We start from the raw sequence: 12,500 nt of genomic DNA, 5'->3' as shown, positions 1-12,500 counted from the left end.
AACGTTGACGCGTGCAGTTGAGTTCATACAGTGAAAACAATTGTATTGTTCTTAGTCAAGTGTGTTTGCTGTGCGTCGTGTCTGTGTGAGAGTGTTTGTGAGGGTGGGCATGTTTGTTTGTTTGTGTGTGTGTTTGTGTGTATATTCTCTTTCTTTTTCCACTCTCTCTCCTCGTCACTTTTGTTAAAAATTACTTTTCCACAGCCTATTTTTCCAAGTTCGAAATTTTCAAATTCAATTTTTGGAAATCGAAAGGAGGAACATCATTGTCATCAGCATTATCGCTCAAGCTTTAAATTTCATCACTATCGTCACTATCATGTCATTTTATGTCATGACCATCACGCACGCACACACACCCCTACACACTCACTCACGCACACATTCAAACTCAACACGACACAAATTCACACACACAAACACAAATAATATACACATATATAACCAAATACGACACACACATATAAGGACAAATTCAACATAACACAAAACACACATACCCACACACAAGGACGCGCACACACACATAAAATCACACACGCACACACACACGCACAAACGCACACATGACACACGACAAAGCACCAGGGTTGTTGGACTTTTAGACAAAAGAACAGATGATAATAGAGAAAGCCTGGGTTTGCTGTGCTGGTAGTAGTCGTAGTAGTAGTAGCAAAAGTAGTAATAGTAGTAGTAGTAGTAGTAGTAGTAGTAGTAGTAGTAGTAGTTAGTAGTAGCAGCAGTAGTAGTAGTAGTAGTAGTAGTTAGTAGTAGTAGTAGTAGTAGTAGTAGTAGTAGTAGTAGTAGTAGTAGTAGTAGTAGTAGTAGTAGTAGTAGTAGTTGAAGTTGTTGTAGTAGCAGTAGTTGTAGCAGCAGTAATAGTGGTAAAAGTTGTAATAGTTATTGGTAGTTGTAGAAGTAGTAGTAGCTGCAGCAGTAGTAGTAGTGGTGGTAGTAGTAGTAGTAGTAGTAATAGTATTAGTAGTAGTGGTAGTATTAGTAGCAGCAGTAGTACTAATACTACTACTATTAAATTGAACTTTTATTTTGATTTTAAAATCATCACACACCCAACTTCTATAAATAATTATAAATACAGTTATACATATATGTACAGGCTCACACACGCACATACACATACGCGCGCACACACACACATACACACACACACAATAAATAACCTAGCTAACACTTGTAGTTAATTACATTGTGTATACCGTTAAACACGCTATCCTAGTAAGAACTATTATTATATAAACACACACACACATACACACACACACACACACACATATATATATATATATATGTGTGTGTGTGTGTGTGTATGTGTTCATTGTTTGTGTATGCACATGTTAGTATGTGAATTTGTACACGTGTGTGTGCAACAATGAAACCTCGTTGACAGGTGTTATACAACTAGCTCATCATTACCATCGTTTCTAGACACGCACTGTACGTATATGCGTGTGTATGTGTTTGTGTGTAAGTGTGTGTGTGTGTATGTAAGTGTGTATGTGATGCTTATACGCGTGCGTGTACGATGGCTGTACACGAACTAACTCTCACCTCATGAATACATTTGCATATAATTAAATGTGCGCTCTTCGCAATATTGGTTATGATATTTGAAATTAATTTTATTACATTATATGCGTATGTAGGTGTCTGACTGATGTAAATGTTTATGTTTGTGTGTGTGTGATTTTTTTTTCTACTACAATCAATTCAATACCGTTATAATACCGTTACAAAATCAATAGTACAGTAGCAATACCGCTCCAGGACGGCCGTGATACCTACAAAATACTCGTTTATTTCAAAACTGTTAAATTACCCAATAACCAACTAACTTTTAATTTGTACCCTCTCTTGTCAGCGTCCATTCGGATTTAGATATTATTATTAACAATACCAATATCTACATAATAATAATTATAAATAATAATTGATAGTAATAATAATAATAATAATCTTTTTTTTAATTATAATAGTTTATAATAGTACTCACCATCATCATCATCACCAACAACGACAACATGATCGTTATCATCGTCCATAGTCACTATCAACATTAACAGGATGTTATCAAAAAAGCTATATATCATTTAAACCAGAAGTGGACAGAGTTTTTTTTGTTTTTGTTTTTTGTTTTTTTGTTTTTTTTGTTCAGAAAAAAGATCACATTGCGACCATGAAAAAGTTAATCAGCCACATGTTACGAGACAAAAAAAAAGTCCAAAAATTTTACTATTCGAATACATACGTGGCCCTTCAAAGGTCAAAGTTCTCAATGCGGCCCTCACAGCAAAAAGTTTTTCCACCCCTGATTTAAACTGTCGTCACGTTTACTCACGATATCATTTGTATGTTTGTTTGTATGTGTAATGTATGTATGTATGTTTATATGTATGTATGTTTGTATGTATGTTTATATGTATGTTTTTATTTGCATGCATACATGGAAGTGTTTCCATGGTTAAACAATTCATCGCTTCCTTCCCACGGATGATTGGTTTGATTGGAGTGTTTGCATGTTTGTTTGTATGCAATATATTTGTATGTGTATGTATGTATGTTTGCGTGTGAGATATTTGTATGTGTGTGTAGTTTTTATGTAATATATTTGTATGTGTATGTATGTTTGCATGTGGGATATTTGTATGTGTGTGTAGTTTGTATGTAATATGTTTGTATGTTGTAGGTAGTAGTTTTGTATGTTTGTATTATTATTAATATTATTATAGGAACATTTATAGAGTGCCTTATAGAGTTTTTTATATATTTATAGAGTTACTCAAAAGCGCTCTCAAATATTATCAACTGTTATATTGTCCACATGAAGAAATATCGAAATACAAATCAAAAATATAAAGTGTGTGTAGTTTGTATGTCTGTATGTTTTGTGTATGTACGTTGTATGTAGTAGGTTTGTATATTTGTATGTGTATGTACGTTGTATGTAGTAGTTTTGTATGTTTGTAGGTGCTGTATCTGAGCGTACAAACGAACAATTTTGCATTATTCATACACAACAAACAAAAATCTGTTTAATTTTTTCGGCTACCAATATCGTCATTGTCATCATCATCTTCCTCTTCATCATCTTCGTCAACGTCATCATCGTCGTCGTCATCATCGTTGTCATCATCATCATCATCATCGTCATCGTCGTCATCATCGTCACCACTAACCAACCAACAGTAGCATCATCAGGCACAGGTATGGATATAGTTCAGTTCCTTCAAACAAATCCATTGTTTCACACGGCACGACATCTGTTAATTTTAAAGCTCTCTCTCTCTCTCTCTCTCTCTCTCTCTCTCTCTCTCTCTCTTTCCATCACCTTCTCTCTTCTTTTTTTCTCCTCTCTTTCTCCCTCTCTTCCTCTGTTTCCCTTTTTCTCACTCTCACTTTTATTTTATCTCTCCTCTTTTCATGCTTCGGGCTCACCTACCCCCGCATGTATTTAACATACACACGCGTCTATAAGCACTTGCGAATATCCTTAAATTTATCCATACGTATATTCACACATACACACACACACTCACATACATACACACACACACACACACTCAAACACACACACGTGCAGCTATTTTCACACGTACGTACGCACACAAAATATTCATACATAACACACAAACACACGCACATACATACAAACAAATGCAAGCAAAAAACCAATAAATACAAACATAGATACAAAATAGGTCAACAAACACTACTCTCTCATCTCATACAAATCGTATTTTCTTCATAAAAACATGTGAAAAAAGAATCGGACACACACACACACACACACACACAAATACACATACACGCACACGTACACATAAACATTCGCTCTTTCACGTGCATTTAATACGTTTTTCAATACTATGTAAACTCATAGTTCTACACCGCAAACATACGCATGTGATCATATTTGCTGATGGGTCCTTGCTATAAAACTTGTAAGATTGGATCGATTGTAATGAAAGAATGAACGTTGATGGACTGAATGAAAGATTGATTCATTCAATAGTAAATTAGACCGCCAGTAATTAGATTAGTTAGCTCAAATAGTAGATTACCAGTGTTGTGTCTCGCCTTCACCAGGTTCGATACGAATGTCGACAATCTAAAACTTGAAGGCTGTTATGCGGATGTGATTTTCATCACAATCACGATCAAGTTTGTCACCGTCATCATTATCATCATCGTCGGAATCATCACAATCATGACCATCATTCAATTTTTACACTTGCCTGTAATAAAATATTTAGCGTACAAAGCATTTTGTTAGCGTGGAGTTGCTAAATCTTCGAGCCTCATATTTCTCGTTAAGGCAAACATTCTGGCTAATGTTTGTTTGTATGTGAATGTTTGTATGTGTTTTTGTATGCATGTATGTTTGTATGTTTGTTTGTGCTTGTATGTTTGCATATTTGTGTTTGGGTATATGTTTTGATGTTTGTTTGCGTGTGTGTGTTTTTTTCATATGTGATGTACTTTTTTGAATGCTTCTATGTGTGTTTGTAAATCGGTTTGTATATTAATTTATGAAGAAGAATTCGTGAATGTATTTTCGTTCATTTATTTATTCATTCATTCATTTGTTCATTCATTTTCACATTTTTCACTCATTAATTCATTAATTAATTAATTTATTCGTTCATTCATTCTTTTTTTTTTCTTTCGCTGATTCATTCAATCAATCGATCACTCAGTCGTTCACTTTATCATCACTTTTTCATTGACTTGTAGATAATAGGGTGACTTCATGTCATCATCATCATCGTCATCATCATCATCATTATCATCCCACGATTCATTATCGACTTTTGTTATTCTTTGTTTTTGTTAATTACTTATTTTTTGATATATTATTTATGATCTTTTAATTTTTTTTTATCAAAATGAAAGAACATCTTTTACCATTTTTTCTTCTTTCTCTCTCTCCCTCTCTCTCTCTCTCTCTCTCTCTCTCTCTCTCTCTCTCTCTCTCTCTAACTCTTCACAAGGACATTTAACCTCTAGCTGACCTCTTCACCTCTGCGCACGTGATCCTTCATGCAAGTCTTTAACCTCTCCAATCCTTCAAAACTTACATACAAATATACATGCCTTCGTGAGCACACACACACACACACAAACACACACACACACGCTCAAGCCCACACACACACACACGCACACACACGCATGCACACACACAAATAATATCTTTTCGACCTAGTTTAAGCAAACATATTGATAGTTATATAAATTGGATGGATTCATTTTTTTTCTTACGAAAAAACACATTTCGTTTGCACTGAGAGTTTAAAAAATGAGAATGCAAATCCTAGTTGCGTTCAGTTTTTACAGTATTACACGCTCACATATACACATACAAACACACACACGCACGCACATACATACATTGTATTAGAAATACAAATTATCACACACAAATAAAAAGATATATTTAAAAATCACAAATTGTACATTGAGATGGAAGTACAATCAAAGAGTTTGAAATACGAAAATACAAATTATGGTATAGAAAACAAATGAAAATACTCACAGACAGATATCTCTCATAAATACAAACACGTAAATTAAAACCAGAGCTACAGACGTATATTTAAAAGTAGAAACAAATAAACATATAAGGTAAAAACAAAAAATATACATAGAAAGGCAAGTAAATATTCAACAATACAATACAAACGACCACCCCACGGAAACAAACTGTTACTCAATAATACGAAATGCTGCACAACGAAATACAAACTGACACAGTTATGAATAAATAAATTTGATAATAGGTCTGTCTGAGCAATGTGTTGCGTTTTGCCATATGATCTCTCTTTGAAACACAAAAAAGAACCCACACATCCATAAATACACACACAAACACACACACACACGTACATTTGTGCACTTATTAACTTTCTATCAATCAATATTTTTCAGACTATCAAACAACATAGATGATTTTGTTTTATTTTAGCAAATTTTTTGTTGCCGAATTAATTATAGGTTTTAAAAATCTCATCGTAGTATGAATGAGATGCTAAAACTCATGTAATTTTCCACCTCAAAACTTTGGTGACGATGATGACGACGATGATGTAACAATTTTATTTTATTTATAAACACATACACCTTAAATACACACACACAAACACACACACACACCCACACGTAGATACATACATCTTTTAATGGGCACTATATAAATCATCTAATAATAATAATAATACATACATACATACATACACACACATACATACATACTTACATACATACATACGTACATACATATACGTCAATATTTTTATATTCGACGATAATTACTGATCAATATTTTTGAACTTCCATCATCTCAAATCATCAAAGAAGTTACATATTTACCTCTCACAATATGAATTATGAGAATTATAACAATAAATTATGAATCACATTATGGTATTTTTGGTATTGCTATGTATGTGTATGTGTATGAGTATTTTGTTGAACTCGACCAAATTTATCAGGACATTCCTTGCATTTTCAAGTTTTCCAACTTTCCGATTAGTTTCTCAATCAAAATCCTGATTCTGATAAAATAAGAAAAACTAATTAAAAAATTGAAAAACTTGAAAGAGAAAAGAAACAACCTGGTAAATTAAGTTCGATCGAGTTCAACAAATTATATATTCAAAAAAACGTAATACCTAAATACACAGATATATGTATGTTTGTGCATATATATATATATATATATATATATATATATATATACATATATATATATATATATATATGTGGTTTGTAGATATGGATGTATGTATGTGTGTATGCGTGTGTGTATTGTATTGTATGTATTGGTGTGTAGTGTGTTTTTGTGTGTATGTGTATGTGTGTGTGTGATGAAATTGATGAATGAATCGATAGTATTTAAAATCTTGTTTGAACTTCAGACGAATGCATGACAGTTGTAAAGTTATTGATTAAATATGAAAAGTGCTAGTTCAAATAGTTTGTGTATGTATGTATGTATGTATGTATGTATGTATGTATGTTTGTATATTTGTATGTATGTTTGTATGTGTTTGTACGTGCGTTTGTACGTAATGTATATATAATAATACACAGAACATACTTTTTGTTGAGGACATAGTTATGCAATCCTGTAAACCAACATGCAAATAGCACAATACACACACAACACACACAAAGACACACAACACACACACACACAAACACTCACACACACAAACAAACACACACACAAAAAAAACACACACACACACAAACGCGAGTATGAGCACGTGCCGATATGAGCTCTCCTTATACCATTGTTAAGATCTTAATACCTTTATAAAGTAAATACTACTGCTGTGCTCTCTGATGCTCGAATCGCTTTCTTTCTCTCTCTCTTTCTCTCTCCCTCTTCCTTTCTCTCTTTCTCCCTCTTTTTTTACTCTATTTCTTCTTGTTCTTTCATTTTTTTTCACTTTTTAATATTCACTCGTCTACCTTCTCTTTTTCTAATTTTTATTTATTTTTTACAACTTTTATGTTCTGTTGTTTCTCCTCTCTCTCTCTCTCTCTCTCTCTCTCTCTCTTTTTCTTTCTCTCTCTCTCGTCTTTTGTCTCTCTCTCGTCTCCTTCTCTCTCTCGTTTCCTTTTCTTCCTCTTTGTTTTTCTCTTTTTTCTGATTTTTAATATTTTGTTTGTACTCTTTCTTCTTTGCCTGTTGCACTTTCTTTCCATTCTACCTCATCATTTCTGAAATTCAATGTTTATCAATAGGATGTTTAATTAACTGTACTACATGAGTGTTTGTTTGTTTGTGTGCCTGTGTGTGTTTGTTTGTTTGTGTGTGCGTGTGTGTGTACGGATGTAAATATGTATGTGTGTTGTATGTGTACATACGCATGTTTTATTAAGAACGTGTGTTTTTGTGTTTGTATTTGTACATATTTAAGTGTTATTTGTCCACCTGTACAGATATATGTGTGAGTATTATATGTGTATGTGTTACGTGTGTGTGTGTGAGTGTGTGCGTGTGTACGTGTATATGTGTACATATCGACTTTTAATCCCATCCCACTAGGCCATCCGGAAATGAAGTTTGTACGCTTGGAAATATTGTGAGATGATGATGGAAGATGGTGGGATGAGGCTGGATGAAAGTGAATCATAAATATGCATCACAGTGGTCTTAAGTTACTAAGTTGGCTGTTCGGTACTTACGTAGGTGAATTAAGTTAGGTAGACATTTTGCGGAAAGAATGCATGTATGTGTGTGTGTGTGTGTGTGTGCGTGTGTGTGTGTGTATTTTCGTGTACGTATATACACACATACATGTTTGTTTGTTTTGTATTTATATATGTCTGTGCGGTGTATTTGTTAGTTATACTATTATTATTATAGCGCTTTTCATACAATTAACTCAAAAGCACATGGGTTTGTGTGTGTGTGTATGTATATGTATGTGTATGTATGCGTGTGTACGTGTGTACGTGTGTGTTACTGGACAAGTATTTTTTCAATCTTTTCTTTCAAGCCATAAATAATAAATATTATTTTTTTAAACAAACGAAGCTCGTGCATGAGTGTGTCAAATGAGTTAGCATGTGTTCACTGTAAGTGCATGTCATGTCATTTTTCATGTTTGTATGTGTGTGTATTTATGTGTTTGCCTGTATGTGTGTGTGCGTATGTGTGCGTGTGCGTATATGTGTGTGTACGTTTTGTACGTATGCCAATTATGTTTGTGCATATTTTTTCCGTGTGAAATAAAATTTTCAAGAGTTTTTTTTACCTGCCGTTTTTAATTTGAATGTGTGTGTGTGTTTATGTTTGTGTGTGTGTGTTTATGTTTGTGTGTGTGTGTGTTTATGTGTGCTTGTGCATGTGCGTGTGTGTGCGTGTGCATGCCACTGTTCTTTTCTGTTGAATGACAAATGCTTAGATACTTGGAGAATTTGAAGGAGCGTCAATGTTCTGCAAAATTCTATTGTCTGGTTGAAGAGTAGATTCATATGCTTCTTTGGCGGTCATTGTCATCATCGGCACCATCACTCTTGCTGACGTCATCATCTTCACCACAGTCATCATCATCGTTTCCGCCATCACTTCAATCATTATCATCATCGTAATCGTCATAAGAATTTTTAGTCTATGTTTTTCAAGTAGCCAAGAATAATAATTTTCATTTTTTTATTTCGTCAAGTGCCAACAATGAAAATGAAACTTTGTGAGCTTAATGGTGCTTTAGCATCTTTGAAATTTTAATTTATTTAGCGCTATACCATATGGTTAACATTATATGGCGCCTTTGGGATTAATACTTAATTAGCGCTACATAAATATTATTATTATATTTTTTTAATAAATGCTTCCTATGCTAAATGTTAATCTGATATAACCTATAAACAAACAACACGGTAATTGCATAATGTTAACGAAAATATTTTACGTGAGCTTAATGAGTGAACAAATATGATGAACAAATATGGATGAACAGACATGGATGAACAGACATGGGTGAACAGACATGGGTGAACAATTATAAGTAAATAAATATGAAAAAACATTATTTTATAAAATAATTTAATAAGGCATAATTAATAATTTTTGTAATATGAAATAATAAAAATGGTTTCAACATAAAAATAGATTAGCAATTCATTATAAGTAATCAAAAAACAGCCTCAAGTATGTTAAATAAATGTGAGTGAACAATTAAGAATGAACAATTATGAGTGAACAGATATGAATGAACAATTAAGGGTGAACAAATAATGGTGAACATCGGCAATCAAGCGTCGGTTAATTTTCTTCTCAATACAGACACCAATCTTGTTAATCTTGGGTTAGAAAAAATGAATGAATGAAAGAATGAATGAAAGAATGAATGAAAGAATGAATAAAAGAATGAATGAATGAAGGAAACTAATTATTAAATGGAAGAATAGATATATAAAGAGAAAACGCAAAAATTAAAATACAAAATTGAACAATGTACGAAAAAATTCCCCAAAATTAAACTATCTACTCACTGTTCAGTTTCTTCTCTCTCTCTCGTCAACTGCCCCTCTAACTCCGTACATCTCTCTCTCACTCCTTTATTATCGTTTAAGGATTCTTTCAGTTTCGATAAAAGTTCTTCCTTATCTTGTGTTAAAAGGCGAACTTGCTTGCTTTTGTTGTGCAGTTCATCCTGCAGCCTATCAAGCATGTTGTTGTATTCCTGGTGGAGTTCTTTCTCCTTCGAGAGAGACCCGTGGAGGCTGACATTTGGGACAAAATTGGGATTATTTGAGAGTGTGAGGATATATGGATAGATGGGTAGTCGATGCAAACTTTAATTAAATTTTGACGTTTATGAATTCCTGACAAATTATAAATTCGATTCAGAAAAATTAAATTAACTGTAAAACAACCAGAGGCGTAGCCAAAGAAGTCTTTGGGGCCGGAGTTCCCAACAACAAAATTTTAGATGAGGTCAAAGTGAAATTTAACAAAATCTCTGACCAAAATTTGACAGGAACAACCATTTTTCAAAAAAGCACTGTCTTTAATAAAAAATGGAATAAAAAACCAAAAAAACTTGGTCGTCAACTTTTTTTTTTCAACCTCTCCACCCCACTTTAAAATTTGAGGAACCCCCACACGGGAAATTTCAAGACCCCAAACTAAAACTCAGGGCTACGCCTCCTCCACATCTGAAAAAAAGAAAACGTTAAAAAAGTGTTTTAAAAGTTTACTTGTAGCAAACTTTCAGGCTTTTCAATTCGTCGTGTAGACGCGACAACTTATTCAAGCAATCGTCCCTCTCCTTTTCTATCTCTCTCTAATGATAATGATTAAAATAATTAATTAATATATAAAAATAATTAGTTGATTGATTGATTGCTTGATTGATTGATTGATCGGTTTTTTAATAGATCGCGATTACAATCATCCTCATCATCGTCGTCGTCATCGTCATATTCATATTATTATTATTATTATTATTCATATTATTATTATTCATATTATTATTATTCATATTATTATTCTTATTATTATTATTATTATTATTAACTTGTTTGATCATGAGATCTTTCTTCTTCGTCAGTTCCTCTTGAAGTTTGCCGACGAGTTTTTTGTTCTCGTGCTCCAGGTCGATTTTCTATTATTTATTCAATAATTTTAACAATTATTAAAATAATAATTAGCATTATTTCACTATTATTATTATTACTGTTATTAGCTGTATAATTATTGTTATTTATTATTTTCACTGCCATCTATCTGTCGGCCAATAATTTAATGTGCATTTTAATAGTAGGCTATATTCAATATCAATAATATTCTTAACTAACATTGAACACGTAAAAGTATGATTGAAGCATCAATTAGCCAACAAAACAACCAATCAATCAAAAAATCTACTTATCAATCAGTCATTTCATTAATTATTCAAATAACCAAGCAACCAGCCAGCCAGCCAACCAACCAATTAACTAACTAACCAGCTAACCATCCAACCAACCAACCAACCAGCCAGCCAACCGGCCAACCAGCGAGCCAACCAACTAACCAACCAACCAACCAGCCAACCAAATAACCTGCTTATGTATAAGATCGCGCTCAAACAAAATAGCTTCTACTTCTTGTTCGTTTGCAATTTTTCGTTTCTCTTTCTCACTTTTCACGATTTGAACAAATTTCTCCGTCGCATCTCTCAAGTTATCCAGTGACTTACTTCTGATCATGTCTGACACGACATCATTCTGAATCAATTTAAGAATCAGCATGTTATCGTTTTTATAGATTATTTTTCCAACTATGGGTATTTCACTTTCAATTATTATGTAAAAAGAATAATAAAATATATATAAACTACAAAACGACAATAATAATAATAATATTATTATTATATTTTTTATTTATTCAAAACATTTCACCGTACTCTTTCTATTTAAAATTACTTATATTTAAATTAACTCTTCTGAAAGGTGATTCTGGTTGGGTTGGACGAACTTGGCGTTTTATCTCAACCATCCTAACATTTATTTTCCATTTATTTTGAATGGTTGTTGAATAAAAAATCATTTCAATTCCTTTTATTTCAAAAACTAACAAGAAAAGGCGTTATAAATTATAATATAATATAAATTTTTACCTTCCCGTAAAGCCTTTTTAGACAGTTTGCAAAAAAAAATTAATTAAGTAATTAATTATTTGTCTGTTTATTTATTAACCTATTTATTTATTTATTAACTTATTTTTTTTGTTAAATTATTTATTCAAAAATTGAACAAATTGAAAAAATTTTGTATGTGCGTCGAGTGATGTGTAGAAGTTTTATCAAATTTAATTCAAAATTGTTGCCAACAATAAAAATTTTGTTTAGTTTTCCCCTCAATATAACTCCACCCCAACAACCTCTGTTCTAAGTATGAAGCCCTAGCAACGGCTGCATCTCTTTCCTGATTGGCTGCTTTCAACCTGTCAATCACTGCCATGTCCCTGACCTTTTGAGATC

The 12,500-nt window shown here is 32.7% G+C and overlaps 1 protein-coding gene across 1 annotated transcript in view; it reads right to left on the bottom strand.

Moving 5' to 3' along the window:
* Window positions 1-12,333: 12,333 nt before the first annotated feature.
* Window positions 12,334-12,500, bottom strand: part of HELRODRAFT_159961 (hypothetical protein) — a gene marked incomplete at both ends in the record, with an annotated part of 2,157 nt that continues 1,990 nt past the window's right edge. The window contains one exon of the mRNA XM_009017000.1: window positions 12,334-12,463. Coding sequence (XP_009015248.1) covers window positions 12,334-12,463 — 130 coding nt within the window. The remainder of the gene's footprint in view (window positions 12,464-12,500) is intronic.

This window comes from Helobdella robusta (assembly GCF_000326865.2).
Source record: "Helobdella robusta unplaced genomic scaffold HELROscaffold_2, whole genome shotgun sequence".
Taxonomy (NCBI): domain Eukaryota; kingdom Metazoa; phylum Annelida; class Clitellata; order Rhynchobdellida; family Glossiphoniidae; genus Helobdella; species Helobdella robusta.
The sequence above is the reverse complement of the archived record's forward strand: the minus strand, read 5'-3'. Positions and strand labels throughout refer to the sequence as shown.